We start from the raw sequence: 11,280 nt of genomic DNA, 5'->3' as shown, positions 1-11,280 counted from the left end.
CGTCTTGGCCGAAATTTTGGGAGTGCATGTGCAGGACAGCGAACCCTCCGGACAGCATCGCCAATTCCTGCCTGCATGGGAAGCTGCCTTTCAGCATGGCTGCATCTAAGTCCTCGGGAATGCCAGTCGGCTTAAAACCCAAGAACAAGCTCCGCAGACAAGCGGCCTTTCTCTCCATCAAGAAAGCAAGAGAAGCAGGTACGAGATAACTGCGAGCGGAATACATCACCGCCCCAACACTGACAATATTAATAGCTAAGCGCGATGAGCGATTCAGAAGGAAGCGCGAAGAAGCGAAAGACCTCTCGCTCCGCGCAGAACGGCAGGCGAGAAATGTGCCGGCCACGATCGACTCGAAGCGGGCGTGGGATGAGGATGCCTTCGGCGACGAGGAGGATGCGCTGGGCTGGGTCGTCGATGTGGAGAGGCTAGCGAAGAGGAGGAGGCTAGAGCAAGCGGCAGCTGAGCGGACAGAGGGCGGGGGCGGGGTCGACGACGAGGAAGACGGCACGCTGGCGAAGCTGAGGCGGCGCGATGAAGAGACGGGGCATGAGGAGAGCCGAGAGCAAGACGGCGATGCAGACAGCATGCTGGGCTTTGATTCGGAAGCGGAAGACGATGCGTCGGACCCGGCTTCGTCCGCTGCGAAGAAACGGAAACCGGACCCACCGAATCGCGCCTCCAGCCCTACAACTTCCTCCGCGACAAACCTCGAGCTCTCTCCCGAATTTCTCAAGCAAAAGTTCCCTGCAATTTTCAATCCGCCGCCTGAACCTAAGATACTGGTAACGACGTCGCTGCACTCGAGCCTCCACGCTGAAGCCGAAGTCCTTACCACTCTTTTTCCGAACAGCACCTATATCCGCCGGACGGCTCACGCTCATGCACACAAGTACTCGGTCAGGGAGATCGCACAGTTTGCCTCTGCAAGAGATTACACCGCGCTCGTCATATTAATGCAGGCGCACCATGAGAAGAAACCAGACGGCCTAGACATTGTCATCCTGCCCTCCGGGCCACACTGTATGTACGCCTCCCGGTACAAAACTCACGTCTTCGTCCAAGTGCCGGCGTCGAGGCCGCGACCGCAGGTTGCATATGGAGACACTGTCAACCATTCGTGCCATTTTGAGGACTGCGCTAACTCTGTTAGTCCACTTCAGCATATCAAACTGGGTCGAAGGCAAGAAGCTTCCAGGCCACGGCGTAGACCAAGGCTTCATCCCGGAGCTCATCCTGAACAACTTCCGCACGCCCCTCGGCCTGCTCACAGCGCACCTCTTCCGAGGTCTCTACCCCCAGCAGCCGGAGCTCATCGGCCGCACCGTCGTAACGCTCCACAACCAGCGCGACTACATCTTCCTCCGGCGGCACAGATATGTCTTCCGCGATAAGAAGGAAACAGAGAAGAGCGTCATTGGTACAGATGGCAGTATGTAACCCCCTAGCACACACTGCATGTCTTTCGTCAAAGTGTATGCAGTTGTTGTTTGGAATGCCCTGCATCAGGGGTGTCTCGAGATATGGCAAACACCTGAATGAGACTTACATGTACCTTTTACACGTTTCACTGCGAAAAGAAGCGCTGACTTTGTTCCCCAACCCTTAGAACCGGTAAAAGGAGTCGAGAGCATCAAGGTGGGCATGCAGGAGCTCGGCCCCAGGTTTAGTGAGTCCCCTGCCTAAGGAGGATGAAGTGAGAGCGAGCGCTAATGTTATTGTAGCTTTGAAGCTGAGAAGGGTAGACAGAGGCATACAGTGGAAGAGCGGACAGGAGTGGCAGTGGAAGGCGGGCATGGAGAAGCAGAGGACGAGGTTCAACATGTAGTCTCAAATAGGCTGCACCATGTTGGGCGGGGGGTTATGAAAAATTCAAGCCAAGAGATAGACCTAACCCATGCCATCCAATTCCGAAAACATATATCCTGGAAGCGCCTCTCCAATTGTGTAATTCCTTTTCACAACTGGCCCATCCTGCACGTGGTGAAGAGGGCTATTGAGCGCAGAGAACATGCGAAAGACACCGAGGATGGTTAGAAGACAGCTGAATAACTAGGTACAAAAGCGAAGCCCTGTTATGCCTTCCCCCATCTGTATAAGTGAGTCTGAAGTCCTTCAGCATCTCCACACAAGCCCAGGCCGCACTTGCACAGTACATCCCGTACTCTTCCTCGACCCACAATCACATCACCCAACATGACGTACGCAGAATCCACTAAGCCCTTAGAAGAATAAACAACCTATAGTATAAGCACCATACTACACACTAAGAAGAAGCGGAAGAAAAGACTCGGGTCAACAGTGCCGATAAGCCACCTGTCCCTGGGATTCCTTCCGCACCGAATCCTGCAGCCCATACGACGCCAGGGAAATGCAATGATGACGTGTGCTTTTAACAATAGAACGTAGAGCTATACGCCAAACGGAACCACGCCCAAGTATACCTAAGCAATATTGACGTATGCCATCGGGGGTAGCGTCCAATATCATCACATCGAAGGGTGGTGTGAATGAAAGCTCGGGTGTATTGACCAACCTTTGGGTAATGGAGGACGCCGGGGTAAAGACAGATCCGGAGGTCCTGAAGTAGGCGATGAAGGACTAGAAACCACCCGCTCGGGCGGAATAAACTCCGGTGCCACTGCCGACAAGGGCGACGGAGTTGCCTGCACCAAAACCGACGGCATTGCTTGTGACAGCGACAAAGGTGTTGGCGAAAACAAGGTCAGCGATGGGCGTCCCATAGCGGGCGGGCCTGCGCAGCACGTTCAGTAAAGAAGCCGGACATAGCGCAATTACTTGCCACCATATCTGAACTCTCCAAACGTGCCCGTCGCCCCCGGAGTCATCATACCTCCGTGAGACGGCCCGGGCGTTGTTGCGAGACCAGCGGGGTGGCTTGTTGGCGTGCTGGGTCCATCGGCACGGTGTGTGGCTGTAGCGCCAGGGTGGAACATCATGCCGCCGTTCATGCCCTGGTAGCCGGCTAGATTCTGAGCGCCCTGGGCTGCGAGCACGGCGGCTTGGGCGGTTGCGCTGGCGGGCGGTCCGACGCCGGTGAGACCCCACATCTGTCCGTTCATGTCCTCGGGGACCTGGCCGTCGAAAATTTTCTTCCGCAATTCCCAGAACACTGTTCCTGTGAGCCATGCGTCTGAGCCAGCGGTGTGTGAATTTCCGATGCGCTGACAGCCCAGCTCATCAGCGAGGTCTTGGAGGCCGGATTTAGTGCCCAGGTTGTTCAATATGTTGGTCGCTTGCGATCCTATCACACCCCGACGCACGAGGTTGTTCGCGTGCCGCCAGAGGTACTTGACGTCTAGCAGCCGCGGGAAGAATATCTCGACGAGTTTGCGATATGCCTCCTCATCCTCGGGCAGTGCCTTCGAAGTAAGCATCTTAATGAGGTACGCGAAGTCGTAGCCGGAGTGGAAAGATATCCAGTTGACGTCTTCGGTGAGCGTCATTCCGGACGTTATCAGGAGTGAGCCGAATTCCTCGGGATCGATGCCCTGGCTAGCATGTTTCTCAAAGTCGGCGCCAGACTTCTTTAGCATCTGGATGGACTCTTCGTTGTACATGTCGTCCTCTAACGAAAACTTGAAGTTGAAGGTCCAGGTGCAAGGGCACACAATGATCTTGTTGGCGTATTGCTGCACTGCTTTGGGCTGATAGCTTAGCTTTGAAGCGTCGAGGTGTGACGGAGGGACGTCGCCTTGTACCGAGAAAAGGGTAACGCCCAGCTGGATGATCTTGAGGAGGTCGACGTTGCAGCGCACGGTCTGATAATGATAGGAAGCTTTTGAGTTGAAGTCGCCGATGGGGCGGGCGACGACGCCGGGGAACTCGGTGTCCTACGTTTCTTGTGAGCGTCGTGGACGCCATGAAATACCAAGTCGTGTTCAAGGACGAGATGCAAGCCACAGTTGATCATAGCCTTCGAAGAGGGAGATATCAGAGACAGGCCCCCAGGTAGAAGGAACCTGTCCGGCTCGAATGAAAAAGGCATACTGACCATACTGATGTAAGGATACTGATCGACGAGCGAGCGCAACAGGTCCATTTCCTGATGCAGGTTCGACCTCCAGACGTCACGTATCCGCTGTCCCGCAAGGCCTTTCGCGCCATCTTGCCCGCGGCCCATGGCGGCATCCTGTTGCAGCTGAGCACCCTGAGCAAAACGCATGCGCGCTTCTTGACCGTCCAGCCCGGTCCCACCACTTAGCCCGGCTGCTCCGCCAAGCCCAGCGCCGCCTATGCCTCCGCCTAGTCCCGCGTGCGACTGGAAGCTGTTCTGGCTGTGACCGAAGAGGTTGAGGTTGTGGCCTGGGGTCGCGCCACCAAAGCCGGGCTGTTGCATGTTCTGTTGGTGCTGCTGCTGCTGGAGCTGTTGCTGCTGGCTCATGGGGTTTCCGAGGTGTGCGAAGGGGTTGGAGAGGTTGTGGCCGGGGTAGCGGCCCCCGTGCGGCGGCATCGTGGGTAGCTATCGCTCGAGAGCTCGTGTCGGATTCGGACGCGGTGGGGGCTTGCGCATACGGGGCGTGGGAGGGGCGCGAGAAGGCTGCCGTGGAGCGCAGACAGACGCTGGACTCGCAAGTTGGGTTAACGGAATAGCGCGGGTGAAGGGTGTCGGCGGCGGATGGAGGATCGGGCGGAAAGTTGTCAAAGGCGGCCATGCTTGGCGCCAAGCCATCGTCGTCCGCGACGCTCCAACGCGGGCTCCAACACCACGCCATCGCCTGCCACCGCGCTGCCTCTCTGCCGTCGTTGATTGAGGCCTCCACAGTATGTGCCAGTGCCTCAATGGCCCTCCCGTCTGCAACAGCACCTGCAACAGCCGCCGCTAACCCACACCGGCAGCATCACAATGGCACCACGCCCCTCCATCACCGGCTTCGACCCCAAGAAGTTCGCTGCCGCATCTGCGAACGCCAGAGGCGACCCCTGGGCACGATAGTGTGTCTCCCTTTGCTTGATTTCCATAAGGCCCCCCCCAATGCTAAGCCCCGCATAGTGAAGCCTGGCGATACACCGGCCCCTTCACACGATGGAACCGCTTCAAGGGCGCCTTCCCCGGCCTCGGCATCGCCACCGTCGCATTCGCCGGATACTGCGTGGCGGAAGCTCTGTTCTTCAAGGATGAGCATGGACACCATGACATGACTACGTGAGAAGGAGATGGCCAGATGAACGTTTGGGCGTACCGGTTGATTCGGCTTTTCGTCACTGTGAAGGGACTGTATATATGGAATACCACACAGTGCTATCAAAAGACGTCGTGCTCGATTGCGATTGCGCTGAGTATGTAGCCATTTCCACGGACCTGGTGCCTGGCTACGCTTTTGGGACTCTCTCACAAAGAAGTATCAGACTCGTTCAGAGGATCGTGGAGCAAAGTGAAGCAAGTTGGCACTCGCCGAGTGCTGGCTCTACAGTATCTTTGGATGGGCGGGCGAAGCATCTACGAGCTCGCCGTACTCAGCGAGGAGGGCGCCACTTTCCGAGGAGCTCCAGCAGGCTAAACAGACAAAATGGAGACCTCACGAGCTGCACCATAGTACAAAGTACCGTTAGGCAGACGATTGACCAACACTGCATCCCCTGGAAGGATATACGCCCAGCCCGGCCTTGCTCTCCCAACGTCATCAAGCCTGACAAAGCAACAACAGCACCCATCCCATCATCCCCACCATCCTCGCATCTCCAAGCTGCCCGTTCAGCCCCTTCTCTACCGTCTCACCCGAACCTAAAATAAGCCACAACCGGCTGATCGTGTTCATCATCCAACGCCTCCCGCCTAACATCTGACTTGCACACGGGTGCCTTATACCCATCTCGAGCTCAGAAACATGCGTCTCAACCCGCATACTTAGGACGCAAGAGCACTAGGATTCCTAAACTTTCACCCCTACGCGCGCACGCTGACAGTGCATATATTAACCACCCAACAGCTGATGAAAGCCGCAGTTTCAACCACAGACCCGGAAATGTGCGATTAGCTCCTTAGGTCGGTAACTGAACGAGTGCCGAGGCAGGGCTTATTGTGGTACAAGGCGTGCGCGAAACGTTGCTGACGAGGTTGACTGGTGTGGGTGTATTTGGGGCGAGCGTAAGCAGACGGTGACCTTGTATGCTTAGAGAAGATGATGGATCCGCCGTGATAGGACGCTCCCTCTTGCCAGACCCTATGCAGGAGAAAAGCCGAGAGGAGGGGGATGTGGAAGCGCCAACCGGTGAGTCGTGAGTTACACGAGCATATTCTGACAGCTTCCTTCCCAAGATCCGGGCCGATATGCGTAATCGAACACCTAGGAAGTCCTAAGGAGCTCAAGGATAGAAAAGTTGTGACAGTGAATCTGAGCCAAATAATAAGCGCCTGGTGGAACACGGACGACCAGAGCTAATTTCGACGTGTCCTGTAGGACGAGCTACTTCGTACGGGTTGGAGGTGCAGGGAAGCTGTAAGCATTACATTTTGTCTATCTCGGACATGTCGTCTCGATCAATTTGGCAAACCACCATACGGTATGATGCAACAAAGATAGCGACCTGAAGCGTACCTGCGATCACCATCAGAACAGACTAGTTTCTTGCGGACCCACCTATCTTCACAACTTCCCTGCACCGCTCGTTGAATCCATCATGATCAGCATGTTGCGTTCTGTCGAGTCTGTCCTGTTGTTTCTGGGGCTGAGCTTACACTGATTGGATTCGCTGTCCGACATCCACTTTCCGAGCCGTTCCGTCTCGCGCGCAGTAGATGATAGTTCAACTACGCGAACGAAAGACCGCCTCAGAGGTGATCAGGTAGTTCGACATCCCATGCGTGCAAAGGAGGGGCTAGTCGGCGCCACTGAGCTCCATTGCGCCCGCGGGCTTTTGCCCCTTACGGAAGTCCACGTCCCGGGTCAAGTATGGAAGTCGATGTAAGCGCAACGCGCATATGGCTTGCGCATCCGTTCGTTGCAGTAATGTGGATGGCGTCATGCGGTGAGCCGCAGTACAGTAGTCTAAGGCAAGGCGCAGAGTCGAATCCCGGAGGATCACAACCCCGGAGCACGGTACCAAGCTCCTCTAAACGCCTGACAGGGACTTTTGTAAAGGGGATACTATTGCGAAATGCAAGTGAGATGCCATCAAGCGGCTCTCAACCAAGTCGTTCAGTTGTCGATGTCTGTAGGATCGAAATCCTAGTCGCCACTGCCGAGCTGCTGTAAAAGGGATTGGAGCAGTTCAGCATAGCAAATACTCGTGACAGCACTGCGACCGCTGGGTGAGGCGTGGGTTCCGAAAGTGGTGATCAACAAGTTACATCTTGTGGCAAATGGAAGCTGTTCAGTGGCAGTGTGGATGGCTACCGGTAGCCCTCTAGAGCATTAATTACTACATGGGCCAAGGATAGGAAGGCATGCTTGAAAGCAGCGTCTTGCTCAGGCCGAGGAATTCCGCTGACTCGGGTTGTAGGAGACGTATTTCTTCCTTTTTTCACTGTGTACGTGCACTAAAATGCGCGCCCACGTAACAACATGAAAATCATTTTTAGGATGAGAGAAGGTGTTGACGCAGACAGAGGCAGAAACTGTGGCGTTGAGGAAGGACGGTAATGAGGCGCAAAGCCATGGAAGGTCCGACTAAATTTCATCGCGAGCGTCTTCATAAAGAAGGGCCGATGGGCACTGTGTGCTGTTCATGGACCGAGCGCTGTGCCCTTCAAAATTGCAAGAGCAGGTGCTGTTCTACCATCCGCACATCCGACGCCGGGGACGCATGCTGGAGAGGTGCTCTTCACTTGCATCTGAGATCCAGATGTAGTTGAAAGAAACATCGGGAGATGAAACGGCTAGCCGCCGCACCATGAGATGTTTTCGTACGATTCAGTCGCACGCAGAGATCTGCGAAACCGCCAGCCGTCCCCGAAACTTTATCACCCGGCCGATGTCGTTCCGCGGTATGTTAGTAGCCTTTACATTACCGAACTATGAACGTACATCCGGAGGTAGCCAAGTGGTCGAGTGTAGTCCTCGTAGTCCATTTAGGGGATGGTGAGGCAATACTGGACGAAGCGTCTAGCAGGGCAGGCTGGCATGATATCCCTCCAATTTCTTCGCGACATAGCATCTGTTGATTATTTTGATATTCGGCGAAGATGCGTAGGCCTTCATGACGAGGGCCGACAAAAGCAGGGCCAATGACAGTGAAAGTTAGAATGGAAACCTCTAGAACGAATAGACCATGGGCGAGTCAGAGAGCAGGACTTTTGCTAGTCGGTTTCGACCTGACCTGGGATCTCCTCGGAAAGGATGATATCGTGGCTGAATGGCTAGTGGTGGCGGCCGCTGGCCTCAAGCCGATGCCACGCCCGCGAATCGCCCAAGACAGAGCGCTCCACTTGGAAGGCGTGGAAGGTCACAGCTACTCGCGCCGGTGGATGTTTCTGAACGATGATGCATCGATAGAAACCAGGGTACTGGTACACATGGTTCTTTTCGAAAGCCCATAAGTTGAGCTCAGGATCGCAATGATCCGGAACCCTATCACCTACGATGGAGTGTTGAGTTTACGCCCGATCGGCACCTGCGCCGAAGCGTTGTTTCGAAAAGCGCGCCCAGAATAGAAGCAACGTCTTAGATCCGTTCTCGGGAGCGTAGCTGTGGTGAGCTGGGCAAAGGATAGCAACGGGCAAGGGAGTACGAGGACGAGAATCTACCGAGGGGAGTGGAAGGTAGCAAGGGGAGAAGTGGCCATGATTCGGCGAGTGAAGTCGACGCGACGAGAAAGAAGCGGATAGCCGCTTTGGTGGACCCTGAATATGCAGCTGTGGCGCGGTATCGGAACTGCGGCCAACGGATGCGGGTCGGACTCGCGGTCGTAGAAAGAGCGCGCATGGAAAGGTGCTTTCAGCGTACCTATGATGCGAAGAGAGTCCCAGCTGAGATGATGGAGATGCATCTGGACAGGTGTTTGATGTCGCAGTCTCGGACAGAAGGCTCGGCTGTTGTGAGATGGAGACGGTCCGGCTGTACAGATAGTTGCACCGGGGATCCCTTCGAGAAAGCGTCAGCGGCTTGGCTTGCTCGGGTCTTGAAGCTGGCCAGAAAAATGAAGCTGCGAGGACATGGGACCAAATACGACGGCGGCATATGGACGCATGCTAGCTGGCAAAGGATGGCTGCGAGGATGTGCAGTGACGCGGTTGCAAAGAGAAAGGAGGTGCATCGGCGGATTGATTCGCCAGTCGACGGGCCGAATAGACGTCATCAAGCGACGAAGAGGGTCCTCGAAAATAGACTGGCGCAGGCGTTGCAGTAGTAGTAGCCCTGGAGTAGTGATGAGAGGGCGGTGCGACTCCGCTGTTTCGACGCATGGGTGGAGGATGCAGTAGTAAAAAAATAAAAATGCAGGCACCAGGGGTTCCCGCTCACTTGTTCGGGAATTGGGAGCGTACCTGCAGGAGGAAGCGGATAGGAGCCAGCGCTCTGCCCTCAGCGCTGCAGAGGCGCGAATATTGCCTTGTGCGCTGCTGACAAGCGCCCACGAGGAGGCTCGCGCGGTACCGTGTACAGGATGCACACCACGCCGTCGCCGTCGCTCAAACAAGGCCGTGGCAGCATGTTGGCGTCCCGTTGGCTCTGCGACCATCACCGAACTGTAGTCTATCAAATCTGGTTCCAGGCCGTCGGAGTCGTACTCATGCATGATGGGTTGGAGGTGCAGTCGGCCAGCTGGTCGGTTGGGTTGCGTCGCCGTCGATGCCGTGTCCCGCAAAGCAACCCATCGTTCACCAGCAGCACCTTTGGCTCTCACGAAAGGATGCACACGGCGCGTCGACGGGAGGTGTCGGTGTGCTTCTTCGGCGCCGCTGCATGTGCGGAAGCCTGCCCCCACGGCGGCGCATCCCTCGACCAGGAGCATGGAAGGACATGCTCAGCGCATGCTCGGTCCTCCCCGTGGCCGTCGACAAAGCTTCGCCCTTTTGCTGAGAGCAGTTGGCATCGGCCTGTACGCAATCTTGCGCCATGCGTCCCCGTCTGTTGCACAGCGGCTGAAGAGAGAAGACGCTCGCGTCCGACGGCGTCGCACAATACGACAGGCACCGCGTGCTCCTCAGCAGATTCGAATTGCAACGGTAGCGCACTCGTCCCGATGGCGTGGACAAACGATAACTGCGCGCGTCCAGCGGCGGTCTCTGGGCCGTGGGGTTGGTGCTTGATTCTTGAAACATGCCGTCGCTGTCTGAGGAGGGTAGGGTATCCGTGTTTAGTACCGACAAGTCGACCTTTGCTCCGACCCAGCAACAGCTGTTCACGCAGACATCAGGCCACAGACGCTCCTCTCGCCTCTCGCCTCTCGCCTCTCGCCTCTCTCCCGCCAGGCAAGATGGGTGGTGGCTGGCAGTGCGTGTAGACTAGACTAAACATCGGGGACTCGAGCGCCGACGCGCGCACTACTCCTTCGCACATTGTTATTATTGCGGACACAACAACCGCGTGCGTGTTGTACAGGCACAACCCTGTTGCAAGCGCGGCGCTGCTCGCCTGACGGCTGTTGGGCTGGCGGGATGTCGTTCGGCAAGGGAAAGAGTCCGTCCACCGTCCACCGGTACCATCCACCGTCGTCACAACTTGTGCCCATCCAGCGCCCGCGCTCTCCAGGCGCACCGCACCCGCACCGCACTCGCACCGCACTCGCACAGCACTCGGCCAACCTCGCGTCGCCTCACCATCTCGTCACCGTCCTCGCTCGCTCCACGACACGCACACGCTTGGACGGCAGATGGGAGGCCCGTCGGCGGCCAATGCGGGCTGCTGCAGCGCGATTTAGCCGTTTATTCGCGGAATTGGCCAATGGACGCGTAGGATTTATTCCCCTGCAATGTTAGATATTGCCCTGCGCCGTTGTGCCGGGCCGCCTGTCGTGCGGCGATGCTGAGTGGCTTCCTGCCCCTGCATCCCGTTTTCTCCCTCCCCACCACTGGCCACTGGCCACTGACCACTGACCACCAGGCCGACCGCCGCAACTCGTTACTCGACTCCTCCTCCTCCTCGCACGCCCACCCATGCCCTCGAGGCTCCGCGCAGCCTGCCCGGTCCCTGCCAGCACGCTAAGCTCGTCGGCGAGTGCTGCACTGAGCACTGATGCTGAGCACAATTCACGCCTTTCTCCACACGCCCTCTTCTGCTGCCGCCCTGCTCACGCAACAGCTCGCACTGGCACTCGTCTCACAACATGCAGTGGCACGAAAACAGCTGCTGAAGCTGCCCATACCTATACTCGTTGCTC

General features: G+C 56.7%; 5 protein-coding genes across 5 annotated transcripts; 4 read left to right on the top strand and 1 right to left on the bottom strand.

Annotated features, from left to right (window-relative positions):
- Positions 1–100: 100 nt before the first annotated feature.
- BU26DRAFT_526109 (Brix-domain-containing protein) lies at positions 101–1,918 on the top strand. The gene is made up of 5 exons (XM_033830667.1): positions 101–198; positions 256–1,023; positions 1,154–1,432; positions 1,610–1,669; positions 1,725–1,918. The coding sequence occupies exons 1-5, from the start codon at positions 120–122 to the stop codon at positions 1,826–1,828; spliced, it is 1,290 nt and encodes a 429-aa protein (XP_033675321.1). The 5' UTR covers positions 101–119; the 3' UTR covers positions 1,829–1,918.
- A 724-nt stretch (positions 1,919–2,642) lies between these two features.
- BU26DRAFT_238789 (CAF1-domain-containing protein) lies at positions 2,643–4,574 on the bottom strand. Its single transcript, XM_033820980.1, has 2 exons — positions 4,016–4,574; positions 2,643–3,854 (listed from the first exon to the last, which is right to left on the bottom strand). The coding sequence occupies exons 1-2, from the start codon at positions 4,472–4,474 to the stop codon at positions 2,796–2,798; spliced, it is 1,518 nt and encodes a 505-aa protein (XP_033675320.1). The 5' UTR covers positions 4,475–4,574; the 3' UTR covers positions 2,643–2,795.
- Positions 4,575–4,860: 286 nt separating this feature from the next.
- On the top strand, positions 4,861–5,597 carry BU26DRAFT_526107 (uncharacterized protein). Its single transcript, XM_033830666.1, has 2 exons — positions 4,861–4,956; positions 5,015–5,597. Exons 1-2 carry the CDS (start codon positions 4,868–4,870, stop codon positions 5,169–5,171), a joined length of 246 nt encoding a protein of 81 aa, XP_033675319.1. The 5' UTR covers positions 4,861–4,867; the 3' UTR covers positions 5,172–5,597.
- A 2,609-nt stretch (positions 5,598–8,206) lies between these two features.
- Positions 8,207–9,665, top strand: BU26DRAFT_556932 (uncharacterized protein; the record flags this gene model as incomplete). Its single annotated transcript, XM_033832408.1, has 2 exons — positions 8,207–8,464; positions 8,674–9,665. The coding sequence occupies 2 exons, from the start codon at positions 8,207–8,209 to the stop codon at positions 9,307–9,309; spliced, it is 894 nt and encodes a 297-aa protein (XP_033675318.1). The 3' UTR covers positions 9,310–9,665.
- Positions 9,565–10,404, top strand: BU26DRAFT_512346 (uncharacterized protein; the record flags this gene model as incomplete). Its single annotated transcript, XM_033827366.1, has 1 exon — positions 9,565–10,404. One exon carries the CDS (start codon positions 9,565–9,567, stop codon positions 10,402–10,404), a length of 840 nt encoding a protein of 279 aa, XP_033675317.1.
- Between the last annotated feature and the right edge of the window lie 876 nt (positions 10,405–11,280).

Source organism: Trematosphaeria pertusa (assembly GCF_010094035.1).
Source record: "Trematosphaeria pertusa strain CBS 122368 unplaced genomic scaffold BU26scaffold_32, whole genome shotgun sequence".
Classification (NCBI taxonomy): Eukaryota; Fungi; Ascomycota; class Dothideomycetes; order Pleosporales; family Trematosphaeriaceae; genus Trematosphaeria; species Trematosphaeria pertusa.
Note: the sequence above shows the minus strand (reverse complement) of the source record. Positions and strands in the feature narration are given on the sequence as shown.